General features: G+C 46.7%; 1 protein-coding gene across 9 annotated transcripts in view; it reads left to right on the top strand.

Moving 5' to 3' along the window:
• The window catches only part of NAV2 (neuron navigator 2), a 724,081-nt gene that overhangs the window by 580,224 nt on the left and 129,402 nt on the right, over nucleotides 1–14,455 (top strand). For all 9 annotated transcript variants that reach the window (XM_038569252.1, XM_038569245.1, XM_038569246.1 and 6 more), the window contains one exon: nucleotides 13,807–13,929. In XM_038569252.1, coding sequence (XP_038425180.1) covers nucleotides 13,807–13,929 — 123 coding nt within the window. The remainder of the gene's footprint in view (nucleotides 1–13,806; nucleotides 13,930–14,455) is intronic.

Below are 14,455 nucleotides of genomic sequence, written 5' to 3' on the forward strand. Positions count from 1 at the left end.
GAGAGAGGAGCAAGGAGGACCAGAGGCAGAGGGGGAGAGAGAGAGACTCGTAAGCAGGCTCCACACTCAGTGTAGAGCCAGACATGGGGCTCCATCTCTTGACCTTGAGATCATGGCCTGAGCCGAAATCAATAGTCAGATGCTTAACCGACTGAGCCACCAAGGGGCTCCCAGAGTAATGATTTTTTTTTTTAAGATTTCATTTATTTATTCATGAGAGACATAGAAAGGCAGAGAGACATAGGCAGAGGCATGGAGCCCAATGCAGGACTCAATCCCAGGACCCCAGGATCATAACCTGAGCCAAAGGCAGACACTCAACCACTAAGCCGTGCAGGCATCCCAAATGATTTTTTTTTTAAAGACTTTATTTACTTATTCATGAGAGACAGAGGGAGAGGGAGAAGCAGAGACACAGGCAAAGGGAGAAGCAGGCTCCCTGCAGGGAGCCTGACGTCGGACTCAATCTGGGGTCTCGAGGATCACGCCCTAAGCTGAAGGTGGCGTAAAACTGCCGAGCTACCCGGGCTGCCCCAAATGATTTTTTTTTTTTTTTTTTAATGAAAATGCTACCTGATAGAACTTTAACATCTAAGCCGCACAATGAATTCCCTGTACCTTTTTAGATCCTTTGTACTTGCACATGTGTATCTCTGTGAACTAATTTCCTTGCCCTGACTCAAGGCTGCCTGGCAAATCCCTTCTCATCCTTTGGGATGCCACTTGCATATTTCTTGCTCTAAGAAGCCTTTTCAGCCCCCTCCAGGTCTGGCCTTTGCTGAACCCCATGCAAACTTAGCACATCTGCACCAAGCCTTTTGCGGTCCAAGGACTAAGTCTGATTCTTGCATCCCTCGCACCCAGGCCAGTGCCCGCCTCACAGTAGAGGCTGCGTAAATGGGTCTTACAAATGGCCACACCTCAAAGTGGGGGCCGTCTCTAGAGCAACAGCCTGCATGTGACTCGACAGCAGTGCTTCCTGCAAACCTCACGTGCTTCCAGAATCCAGGTTGTTTGCAGATGTTGGGTGGCGTTTCCCAGAGCTCCATCATGCCTCATGCTGCAGCAGGGGTCTTCCTCCCACTGGCAAGTTGGTCACCTTCTTCCTCCATCTATTCTCACACACCCTGACGTTGCTTTTAGCTGTAGTCTCAATAAGACAGGGCAAAACTTGCACAAACCTGAACCAAAGCACCAGCTGGCCTCTCCCTGGTCTGGTAATGACTGTGGTTATTACCTGGGGCTGACTCGTGAAACCAGAAGAGAGACACTGGATGTCTGATTCCACCCTGGGGTTCCAGTCCTCTTCAGAAGGGGTCCCGCCATCCTGAATGCCTACATGAGTTCCTCTGACCTAACGTGTAAGGTGAGCTTGTGTCATAGAGCACTTCGGGGTTCGGGAGTCCTATCGGAAATCCCAAGAATGATGGGGCACCAAGGTGGCTCAGTCGGTTGAGCATCTGGCTCTTTAATTTCACCTCAGGTCATGATCCCAGGGTCGCGAGATCAAGCCCCATGTCAGGTTCCACACTCGGCTGGGGGTCTGTCTGCCTGAGATTCTCTCCCTCTGCCCCTTTCCCTGGTCACATGTGCTCATTCTCTCTCTCAAATAAATAAATCTTTAAAAAAAAAAAAAAGAAAGAAAGAAAAATCATAAGGATGATAAGGTGTAGCAGCATCCAGAGGATTCACAGACATGCTGCCCCCAGCATACAAGAAGTGCCTGGGAGGAAGGATTCTCTAGGCAAAGCAGAAGGCTTTTCCAGGGTAGAGACATGGAATTACGGCACCTCCACTGAGCCACCTGCATATTGCCCGTGGTCCTCTGTACTCACATGCCTGACACCACCCCCTTCCTCCCCCTCCCATCCCCTCCTAGCCTGGGCTTCCACAGTTACAAAATTCTGAGGTCTGCAGACCTCTAAGTCCAAGGCCATGAGTTAATTGGTACTTTAGTAGAGGTTCAAGTTCTAACAGCTCTTACCTAGCTTTGATCTGAGACGGAGTGCGCACCAGGGATCAGGTGCTATGAACATGGACACTGTCCCCTTAGTACTGAGGGCCAAGACTAGTTATTAAGAGGATTTGAAATGTAAGTTATCACTATATTGTAGTCACACTGTGGCGACGCTCTCTTAGGGAAACTGAGGCCCGTCTAGCTCACAGCTCCTCCCTCCAAGCCTCAGGATTTAAGGCAGCATTTCTCACTGTCTGACCCTGACTACCTGCTAGAGAATTACTTACATATCTGTTAAAAATGCAGGCTTGGGGGGAGGGATGAATAGGGGTAACGTAGAGCACTTGGGAGGCAGTAACACTATTCCGTATGATACTGTAATGCAGGAAACATGATAATTACGCACTTGCCAAAGCCTATAGAGCCATGCAACATGGAGTGGACCTGAGGTGAACTCTGGAGTTTGGTTAATAATAGTACATCCGTATTGGTGCCTCAGTTGTACCAAGCGGACCACACTAATACAGAGCGTCAGTAATAGGGAAAGGGGATATATGGGGACTGTGCTTTCTGTGCAAGTTCTCTGTAAACCACAAAATGCTCTTTTTTTATTTTTTTTTTTTTATTTTTTATTTTTTTTTAATTTTTTATTTATTTTTGATAGTCACAGAGAGAGAGAAAGAGGGGGGGGGCAGAGACACAGGCAGAGGGAGAAGCAGGCTCCATGCACCGGGAGCCCAACGTGGGATTCGATCCCGGGTCTCCAGGATCGCGCCCTGGGCCAAAGGCAGGCGCCAAACCGCTGCGCCACCCAGGGATCCCAAAATGCTCTTTTTTTTAAAAAAAAAAGTCTATTTAAAAATGCAAGGTTTCAGTCCCAGGATTGACATCCTGCATTTGTGAAGCTAAGGCCTTGGAATCTCCACTATTTTTGGTTCCCCAGGTGATATAGGTGGATTTTAAGGTCGGAGAATTCCTGAATTATAAGTCAGTCTCCTCTCACCATCTGTTTCGTTCCAAGAAAGAGCTTAAAGGGGCTTTGTCTAGAGAACTGTGTCCTGTGTGTGAGAGTGTGTGTCATCTTTCAGTAGGTGGACAAAAAGCTTCCTGCCAATCTAGAGATACTTGTTACAATCCCACCCTGACACTTGAACCACACAATAAAGATAACTCAGGCCAGACCAGATTCCAGACACAGGCAGGGACTGTCAGATTTCCAAAGTGTGGAGCCTTTCTTCAGAAAGATGCCCTGCCAACCCCCATTTTAAGCAAGCATAGTGAGGGATTATAGTGAAAACTTTACATATGGGTGACAAATCCACCGTTAAAATCCCCAGCTTGCTGTGGGATCGAATGTATTTTATTAGCAAATTATGGATTTTTTTGCATCCTAAGTAAGCTACCCAAAATACTCTGAAAATGCACACGAGATGTAATTTTGTCAAACTTGTGAATATTCACATTGCATTTTACAGAAGACGCAAGGATCTTGGCAGCATGTTTCTTCATCCTGCAAGAATTTTCCCACTTGATCGATCACTCCTGCTAGGAGTTTGGTGAGAGCAAGCACCAGCCCTATGCAGTGGTGAGCTCGAGTCTGTGTGCTAAAATTCAGGGTGACGTGTGCATTACAGCCATGCCATGTGCTGCGGCTGAGTCCACTTATGGCGAGCACAAGCAAAAGTCTTGCTGTGTGAACACTTGCAGGATATGCTGAAGGGGCTGACTCAGCCAGGGTCCCCTTCTGCCCCGACTCCAAGGGACTGATTGCATGGGACCTGGCAGGGACATTTGAGCTGGCCCCACTGGGTACACGGTGTGAGATGGCATGCATGATGTAAGAAGATTTAGGAATCTCTGCTTTATTTTTTTTTTAATAATTTTATTTATTCATGAGAGACAGAGAGAGAGGCAAAGACACAGGCAGAGGGAGAAGCAGGCTCCATGCAGGGAGCCTGACGTGGGACTCCATCCTGAGTCTCCAGGATCACGCCCTGGGCTGATGGCGGCACTAAACTGCTGAGCCACCTGGGCTGCCCAGAATCTCTGCTTTAGCAAGACAGTGTTCTCTAGATTGTCCTTAATTGTGTAAAAGAAGAGCTTCTTCCTGCATGAGACCTTGTGCTTGTTTTTATTGAAACACGTCACTGAAATCTTGTATACACTATAAAACCTGCACAAAACATAGGGATTAGGAGGGACACGATAAGGAATGCATACAAATAGAAGCCCTTTAGTTTTTGCTCATATGGGTCGCCTTATGTTCCTCACCGCAGGGCCCGCTGCCTGAGACCAGGGCTCCCCCTCTGTAATGTGCGTTAGAGCCACCCGAGCGTCTTCCTGAACTAGAGTCTGATTCAGGAGGTCTGGGATACCGCAGTTCTAAAAAGTTGCTGGGGTGACTCTGAAGCTGCTGGTCCACGGCCCCTATTAGGAGCAGCAGGTAGGGTGAGGCACGGGTTGAGTTTTGTTGCAGGAGCCTCCACAGTGCGGGCCTTCTGTTCCCTTCACGCAGCTTCGTAGCACCTAGCTTTAGGAGATAAAGACTCTGGTACCCATATTTCCTGGTGAGGCTTCAAGGGGACCCCTGGGACCCTTTGTCTCCTCCTTTGCTCAGGCCTGCCTTTTCCTGCTCCTGCCCCTGTCCCCATAGCCTGCTGAAGCTGAGTTCTTGTCTGACTAGCTTAGCAACGTCTCCCTAGTGGTCCCCAGAGAGGCCTGCTCTGGTGACTAGGCTAGCCTCCTCCGGAGCCCGACTCACTTCTGCAGCAGGCAGGACTTCCTGCCGCACCAGGATCGGAGAGTCCTCACCAGCCAGCGTATAATACTGTCGTCCGGCTCGCCTTACAGCCAGGACTGGGTGCAATGGAAGTGAAATGCAGATGAGCCAGGGAAGGGGCCAGTGCCCATTGAGCTGCAGGTATTCCCAGTTGGTGGCTCAGGTCGTGTTCTGTGCTCTGAGCTGAGGTGGCTCTTGCTATGGCCTTGGGTAGCTGCTCCAGGCTTGAACGAAATAGGGGAAGATTGTGCTAGAGACGAGAAGTGAACTCCCACATCCTCCTAAAAAGATCAATATACCATCTTGGTGATGTCCTGAAGAGCCCGCAGGTGTGCAGCACAGTGGGGAATGGTGCTAAAAGGTAACCCCGACTCTGCATCCAGCAGAAAGGTAGGAAACCGTTCCCTGGGCCCACATCTCCCCTCTACTTGTGCTAACAGAGTCATTGGAGGGGTTCCCCAAAAGCCATGAAAGCCAAAGAAATGCTTCTTGATTACTTGCATTGTCTAGTCCAGATTGTTTATAGCTAAAGTTCTGTCGTTATAGGGAACCCTAACTGAGAAAGACATGCAGACCCTTAGACTTTCTCCAGAGGCAGCTGTTGGCTTTGTTTCCTTGTGCGTGGTTTAAGATGACCCATGATAGAGAAGCTGCACCATGTGCTTTGATTAGAGCTCACTTATTTGATTTTAAAATATTAAAGATAGGAGCATCTGGGTGGCTCAGTTGGTTAATCATCTGCCCTGGGCTTGGGTCATGGTCCCAGGGTCCCATGTCAGGCTCCCTGCTCCAAGGGGAGTGCGCTTCTCCCTCTCTGCCTGCCGCTGCTTGTGCTCTCTCTCTTCTCTTCTCTCTGCCAAATAAATAAAATCTTAATAAAATATTAAAGATGGGGTGCCTGGCTAGCTTGGTCAGTAGAGCATGCAACTCTTGATCTCAGGGTTGTAAGTTTGAGCCCCACGTTAGGTGTAGAGATGACTTAAATATGCAAAAATCTTTAAAAAATGAAAAAATAAAATATTAAAGATATGTCATGAGGAAGGTGTTAGAGTCAACATGTCTCTGTAGTTGCCATTTGGGGTGCAGGGTGGCAGTAGGGTGGTAGTGGATAAATGAAGTAAACCACATTTGACTCAGCTTTGGTGTCTAAAAACTTTGAGGGCAGAGTGGTTTCCGAATGTTTCTTCAGTAGAATCTTAAGTCTGCTTAAATTTTAGTACTACAGTTTTTAAAAATAGCGCTGAAAAAAATTAAGCCCACTCCCCCCCCCCCCAAAAAAAAATTCTATTTTTGCATTGCAAATGCATTCTCCTCTCCCCTTAAGTCAAATGGAACAGCTTTTTTTCTGTCCTAGAGATCGGCTTTCTTCAAAAGGGCATGGGCAGCTCTGTTAGACTGGTTTGTCCTTCTGTGACCCCGAGTGAGGTTTATTCATCTGACTTCTAGGAGGCCCTAAACTAAAGGCATCCTTTTACAGGTTTGTCCAGAAACTCAACTTACATGCTAATAAACCCCCAGAGTACACGTGGTGCTGCATTGCTGTGGAGCAGAGGGGCGCTGTGAAAGCCTGTGCTCTGGGGGTCCTGGACCCTGGTGAGATGCTCATCTGCAGGGACTTGACATCAGCCCGCATCATTTTCCTTTAACCGTATGCAACAAAGTGTGTGTTGCATACACGCTCACATAGCTTTATTGGTATTGGCAGGGAATTGTAAATGTATGTGAATATATATTTTTTTCTTTTATTCCATTTTTTTTGCAATCTTCCATTTTTTTATTTTTATTTTTTTGCAATTTCCACTTAAAAGTGCATCCAAAACACATAGGCAGGTTGACACGTCTTTTTTTTTTTTTTTTAAGATTTTATTTATTTATTGATGAGAGACACAGAGAGAGAGAGAGAGAGGCAGAGATACAGGCAGAGGGAGAAGCAGGTCCCATGCAGGGAGCCTGATGTGGGACTCGATCCCGGGACTCCAGGATCACGCCCCGGGCCGAAGGCAGGAGCCAAACCACTGAGCCACCCAGGGATCCCGTTGACACGTCTTTGAAGAAAAAATAATCACCTAGGCTGGATTCCCCCCTTCCCCCCCATTTTGTACTACTTTCATTTCTTACATCGGAGTATTTCTGTTGTAGTTTTGTTTTGCCTTTTCACACCATGCTCCGTTAGAAATGCACTGAGCCAGATCAGGTCAGTATATATTTCTTCCCCTTCCTGTCCACTCTGCCCTCCCCCAGTCCTTGACAGAAGGTGATTTCTTTCACGATTAGTGGAAGTCAGTCTGTGTTACTTATTCAGGTTGTGTTGAACTGTGAACTAGGGGAATGAGGAGCCGTGCCCTCCTTCCGAAGGTGATTCACAAAGCCACTTTCGCTTCTTCCACGTTGTTGTCTCGTTATGTTTCAGGAAGAGATCTGTTGACTAAACTTTGGATTCAAGATCTGGTGTATTTGTTCTAACAGGTTCTATTAGATTCCAAAGCGCTTTCGTAGGTAGTGTCAGTTACGTAGACTGCACCTACTTTGTCTAGAAAGTTCCTCCTAATAGGCATGTGGTGTTCACAGGTCTCTTTTGGCCTGAGGGATGGTGAGTCTACCCCGCAAGCCTGGTCATTACCCCAGAGGTCTGCGATGACACAGACAGGATTCAGACAGGAGGAGCATTTTGAGAAGTCTGTAGAAGGGAATATTGATGAGAAAATGCTCACCCAAACTGGAGCATTGAATGGTAGAAGTTGTGAAGAGCCCGTGTTCTCTGGGACACAGAAGCCAGAGCCTGCGAGTCATCTGCTCAGTACCTTCATTGCTTCCTTGGCTCAAAGCCACAGGTCACAACGCAGCCTGACTGAGCCCCAGTTCACATGCTGCCCGGCTCCGGTCTATTCCTGATGCTCCAGCCACAGTGACCTACTTGCCATTCTCCTAACTGAACCCGCCTCTCCATTTCTCTCTGCTTCTGTACGAGATACCCATGTGCCCAGATGGATCCTTGTCCTGTGGCTGGCAAATGCCTATGCACCCTTCAAGGGCCAGCTTACATAGCTCCTCTGTGATTCCTCCCCTGGTGTGCTCTGAGCCTATCCTATATCCATCCATAATACCACTCTCCATGTAGTAGTAGAATTATCTTTTCAATGTCAGAGTCCCTTGTAGATTTTGAGCTTCCCCAAGGGCAGGATCTAGGTCTTTCCACCTCTGTAACCCCAAGCCTGGTACAGAGCCTGGTACCTAACAGTTGTGCAATTAAGAAGTAAGAAGGGGATGTGCGGGGGATCCCTGGGTGGCGCAGCGGTTTGGCGCCTGCCTTTGGCCCAGGGCGCGATCCTGGAGACCTGGGATCGAATCCCACGTCGGGCTCCCGGTGCATGGAGCCTGCTTCTCCCTCTGCCTGTGTCTCTGTCTCTCTCTCTGTGACTATCATAAATAAATAAAATAAAATATTTAAAAAAAAAAAAAAAAAAAAGAAGGGGATGTGCGGTCACTACTCCGTGATACGGGCAGTCGCTGCTGTTGATAATCACGGCAGCTAATAAGCTTGAAGTGCTCCTGACACACCAGGCACTGGGCTTTGTATGCACTGGCGCCCTTAACCCACCGAAGCCCTATGAGGTTAATCAATATTTTCACCCATCTTGTAGCTGAGGAAATGAAACTCAAACGAATTACACAACGAAGTGTGACAAAGCTGGAATTTGAACCCACCTACCTGCACTGTGATCTTGACCACAATCTCATTTTCCTCTTCTGAAAAACAGATAATACACTTGATGAGAGCCTTGAAGATACCATGTCATGACTTATGGGAAGCACTTAGCACAGTACTCAGCCTCCATAATCATTAGTTCTTATTAATAATGATGCACACAGGGTCCCCCAGCTGGCCAGGGGCAGAGGAGACATTTGAACCCAGGTCTCTATCGCTTGCTCTCTTATTTTTTATTTTTTTAGATTTTATTTATTTGACAGAGAGAGCACGCAAGCATAAGCAGGGAGAGAGAGAGAAGGAGCAGCAGACTCTGCTGAGCAAGGAGCCCAATGCAGGGCTCGATTCCAGGACCCTGAGATCATGACCTGAGCTGAAGGCAGATGCTTAACCAACCGAGCCGCTCCAGCGCCCAAACCCAGGTCTCCGTAACAAGAGAGCCCTATTGCTTGTTCCTATGCTCCTGGGCCAGCCCAGGGATCCCCAGCCTAGAAAAGGAAACATTTTCCACACAACTTATGTATTAGCCCAGGCTCCATCCGGGGCCTCTAGGAAGGCCGTGGAAGCTGGAGGCAGAGCCCCTGCACCCATCACTGCAGAACTCGAGAGGATAATGTAGAAATTGTTGATTTGCTTGTTGGCTTAGTCAGGACCCCAGGAGGCAAACATTAGGCAAACATTAGGATATGACCAGCACATCATTAGGCTCCAGCATCAATTATTTATTTCCACAAGGAGAAGGAACCTTACAGTGTTGGTGCTGGAAGATCCAGTCCCTGGATCTGTTGCTTCCTCTCCTTGTGACCTCAGGCAAGTCCTTTCATCTCTACCCAGTGTGAGCCTTGCTAAAGCTCCCAGAGATGGCAGGCGGCCACCACTTCCTCACCTCCACCCCTGCCGTCCTGAGCACAAGCCTTCTAATCACTGCTGGACGAGGGCCAGCGACTCAGGTGGACACACCAGTGACTGTTTCACCTGTAATGATGCTTTTGTAAGGGATTGACTTGATGAAGGCAGTCTGTGTTAATGTAGTCAGTAGCCCGTTCTACGCAAATGTGGGTCAAACCAAAATTCTGTTTTTCATTGAGCGTAGAAGCTTATTTAAAAATATATAGGGATCCCTGTGTGGCGCAGCGGTTTAGCGCCTGCCTTTGGCCCAGGGCGCGATCCTGGAGACCCAGGATCAAATCCCACGTCAGGCTCCCGGTGTATGGAGCCTGCTTCTCCCTCTGCCTGTGTCTCTGCCTCTCTCTCTCTCTCACTGTGTGCCTATCATAAATAAATAAAAAAAAAAAAAAAAATTAAAAAAAAAAAAAAATAAAATAAAAATAAAAATAAAAATATATAGGGAGCTTTTTGTAAATGAGACTATTGGAATCAGTGGGTAATAATTTAGAAATAAATATTTATTTTTTTAAAGATTTTTATTTATTTATTCATGAGAGACAGACACAGAGAGAGGAACAGACACAGGCAGACAGAGAAGCAGGCTCCATGCAGGGAGCCTGGCGTGGGACTCGATCCTGGGTCTGGAGATCACACCGTGGGCTGAAGGCGGCACTAAACCGCTGAGCCACCTGGGCTGCTCATAGAAATAAATATTTTAAATTAGATCCTTGAGATCCTTGAGGGGGATCCCTGGGTGGCCCAGCGGTTTAGCGCCTGCCTTTGGCCCAGGGCACGATCCTGGAGTCCCAGGATCGAGTCCCACATTGGGCTCCCTGCGTGGAGCCTGCTTCTCCCTCTGCCTGTGTCTCTGCCTCTCTCTCTCTCTCTGTCTCTCATGAATAAATAAATTAAAAAATCTTTTTAAATAAATAAATTAGATCCTTGAGTGTGAGCCTGCTGTAGTGACAACTATCTCCAATGCTATGCTGTCTCCTAGTGAGAGGGCATAAAACAATTAATTTTTAAGAATATTATTTTTAAAATATATGATTGGATATGTGTTTTTACAAATGTCTGGGAAAAGATGTACATTCCCCATTTCCTCACCATTTTTACCCACTCCCCACCCCCCCACCCATGCCCCAGCTGCTCTCACACACAGTGAATGAAATAATTGAAATGAAGCTTGATCACGGTCAGATTAGCAGCATTCAGCTACCTGGCTCTTCAGTTCTCTGTGCATTTGGGAGGGCAGAGGATTTGATTTATCCTTGCCTTTTCCCTCCTCTTTGCCCTAAACAAAATCAGAATTTCCTGCAGCAGTTGGCAGGCCAGGGTGACACATCCAGTCCCATCTCTCCAGGGCCTTCCCACCGCTGTTGGTTTTCATTTTTGACAAAACCACATTGTGCTGGGATATTACAGGGTTGGAGGCTGCGGCACGTCTGGGCATTCGTCTGTGGAATACTCTCTAGGCCCTGCCCTGCGCCTCCACAGAAAGCGAAGGCTGTGTACATGTGGGCCTCATCTACACGCCTGGGTGCGTCTAATTGCCTAACTGTGTGTGTTGTTTCACTAGCAATAAGAATCCAGCAGGGAAATGAATGCTAAAATGAATTTGTTTGTCCTTTGACAAGATCCCTGCAGTTGAAAAGTTTTAGTTTATATGGCTGGATGGGCTTTGCTGAAATCAAAATTAACTGCCTTACTTAATGGTGCAACAGACTGTGTTTTGAAGAGCTTCCCCTGAATTCTCCTCGAAAGGACATTTGAAATAGAAAGTCTTAGCCTCTGGCAAAGTCACTGCATCTTGATGTAAATGGGTTTTTTCTCCTTGTGCTGGCTTAGGATGTGTACACGGTGCCTACCACTGGACTCTGGGTCACCTTGAATGGGTGGGTGGTTGGATGGACAGATGGATGGGTAAACCAGCAGATAAAGTTTAATTTGCCTTTCCATATATCTTAGGTTCATGTTTGGTGACATTTAAGAGGAAGGAAAAGCTGGGTGGGGCGCCTGGCTGGCTCAGTCACTGGAGCATGTAACTCTTGATCTTGGGGTCATGATTGTGAGCCCCATGTTTGGGGTAGAGATTACTAAAAAAAACAAAACCAAAAAAAAAACAAAAACAAAAACCAAATGTTCAAAAGAAAAAAAGAATTGCTTTATTTTTGGGAAAAAAAAAGAGGAAGTGGCACCTGAATGGCTCATTTGGTGGAGCATGTGACTCTTTATCTTGGGTCATGAGTTCTACCCTCACATTGGGTGTAGATATTATTTTAAAAAATCAAATCTTAAAAAATCAAATAATATAAAAAGCAGAAAGCAAACCTGTAATTGGTGTCCTCCTGAAAAGATTTTGCTAAATCCCATCCTATGGCTGTGTCTTTGGTCTTCATTCAACAAAAACAATTTGTGGTAAGCACCTAATATGTGTTAGGCACATGGGATATAGTAAAAATAGTGCCTGCCTTCAAGGAATTTACTGTCTAGTGTAGGAAATAAGCACTAAAAGGTAATTATACAAATAATTATTTAACTATAAGCTGTAATCTCTAGGTTTTTTGTTTTATTGAGATACGATTCATAAAATCCACCCTTTTAAAAGTGTATAATGGAGCAGCCCTGGTGGCTCAGCAGTTTAGGTCTGCCTTCCGCCCAGGGCGTAATCCTCGAGACCCCAGATGGAATCCCATGTTGGGCTCCCTGCATGGAGCCTGCTTCTCCCTCTGCCTGTGTCTCTGCCTCTCTCTGTGTGTCTCTCATGAGTAAATAAATAAAATATTTAAAATAAAATAAAAAATAAATAAAAGTGTATAATGGAGTGGTTTTTCGTATTTTCACAGAATTTTTGTTTGTTTTTTCAGATGACACAGTAGAGTGAACAATTCAGTCTAATCTGTTGTCATTTTGTTGGCACAACCACAAACAATTGCCTTGACAACTCAAACTTTACATTACATTGGCATTGCATTGTTTGTGATCATCAGTGTCATAAAGCAGGGATGGGGGGGAGGAGGTCAGAGAAGTTCCACTTAGCCCTGGTGTCCTGGAAGCTGCCCTAAGGGAGAATTCTTTTAACTCTTATGGAAGCTTTTTACCCCACTATGCTCCAGTGAGAACTTTTTTCTCTGCCCCTAACTAAAACTTACTGGTGGTGGGCAACCTCCACAGCATCCTGTAATTCCACTTTTCTAAGAATATATCCGCAAAAGATCCCAAACTAGAAGTAGAAGAAAGTCAAGAGTTGACAACCCTTAGGATTTACCTCATGCCTCATGTATTCTAAAGCTAAAAGACCAAATGCAGTGAAACATTCTGTGATGTAGCTCAGTTCACCATTTCAGGAAAATCACCACTTGGTGATCTTCTTAATACATGTCATTTCACTTGAAATGTAAGACACCTACATTTTCAGACAGCTTACAGGTCTATCTGATGGGGCCCATGGAGGAATTAAAGGGATCTGGGTTTAGTTTCTTGCTCTGCCCAGGTTTTGTTTTGCCTTCCTGTTCTCCTCTGAAGATGGGGGTGATGGCACAAGCAATATCCCTTATGGGATGTTGTGAAGGAGGCAGGGTAGATGAAGTAAAGCTGCTTTGTACCCGCGCTGCCTCCTACTGGTGGCTAAGCTCTCAGGACCTGGTCTGGGTAGCAGATGGCTATCTATACAGAAGAAATCCCGGGGACCCCCCTCCTCTGATAGTACTGACTCCGTCAGAAGATAGCTTTATGGACTCACCGAGAAAACTGGAAGACTTAATTAGTATGAGTGTTGTTTGGAGAGTTGTGACAACACTCTTAAGGCATCGATATCAAAGGTGAAATTCACCTTTGTAGATGCCTCAAGATGATGACAACCCCATGTATATGGTGTTACACGAATTGCAGAGCACTTTCTTATGCCTTATCTGGCTAATTCTCATGTCTGCCTTGGGATGTAGGAAGGCTGTGATATTCCCATAGTTCAGATGAGAGTCCCAGAGAAGCAACTTGCCCATGACGGCAAAGGTGGCTCATCTGTCCTCTGTTTTCTTTCCATCTCTTTTAAAAGCTTGCCTACTTTCTCCACTGTACCGTACTGTAATATTTTTTCCATATGATTTGCTAACGATTATCAGTTCTGTTCACATTACTTAGGTGAAACACCTGCTTGTATAATTGCCAAATTAAAAAAGAGGTCATGAATACATCTGACAGTTAATTTTATTCACTAGTTCCCTTCTGCTTCATAGGTTCCTATGAGTTTGGGTTAATTAAGTCGAGCTCTATTTTTGCTAGCAAGTGGGTGATCCTTTGAGTTGAATCAACAGCTGAGTTATTCCTGGGCTGTGATCAGTGACAGAGCATCGAGAAAGCTTCAGTTCCTTCCCCCTTTGAGCACAGGATGGCCATGCAATGATTCTGGATGTGAACAAGACTGTGCCTGAATTGCCCTTGACCATATCTCTGCATCATCCTCTGCTTCTGTTAAAGGTACATGACTGATGGTGGACTTGGCCTCTACACTCGTCGCCTGAACCGGCTCCCTGATGGGATGGCTGTGGTGCGGGAGACCCTGCAAAGAAATACCTCCCTGGGCCTTGGAGATGCCGACAGGTGAGTTTGCTCCACTTGGGACTGTCCAGGTGCAGAGATCATTCCAGAGTGTCCTGAGAAGCAAGGGTGTGCTACTGAGAGCAGACAGGCACCTGCCGTGCCCCATGAAGGGGTTGGGAGCCTTTGAAAGCGTTCCTGGGGTGAGGAGCTGGTGCAGCAGGTAGGAGAGCACTGCCGAAGTCTTCTCAGGTCCTGCTTCTGGTTAAGTTGCTTCTCACAGGAAGAATAGAGGGAGCTCAGGCTCAGGTGGTTTGGGTTGTTTTGACTGTTGCTATTGCATCTTTGTCGGTTTCTCAGGCCCCAGGGACCTGCTTTACTCCCTGTTAGCCAGCTTTCGAGGTACTGTACCTTGGAACAGAGTCCCTGGTGACACACAGAAGGCCTGTGTGCAGGAGGGAGCACTCCTGGCCTTGGCTGAGCTGGCTTCACTGTGAGTCTCCTGTGGCCTGGAAATAGGCAGCAAAGGTCAAGGGTGTAGTATATGCACCACATGCCGAGGAGCTGACACTACAGCCCTTGACTGGTC

Source organism: Canis lupus, chromosome 21, assembly GCF_011100685.1.
Source record: "Canis lupus familiaris isolate Mischka breed German Shepherd chromosome 21, alternate assembly UU_Cfam_GSD_1.0, whole genome shotgun sequence".
In the NCBI taxonomy this organism is placed as follows: domain Eukaryota; kingdom Metazoa; phylum Chordata; class Mammalia; order Carnivora; family Canidae; genus Canis; species Canis lupus.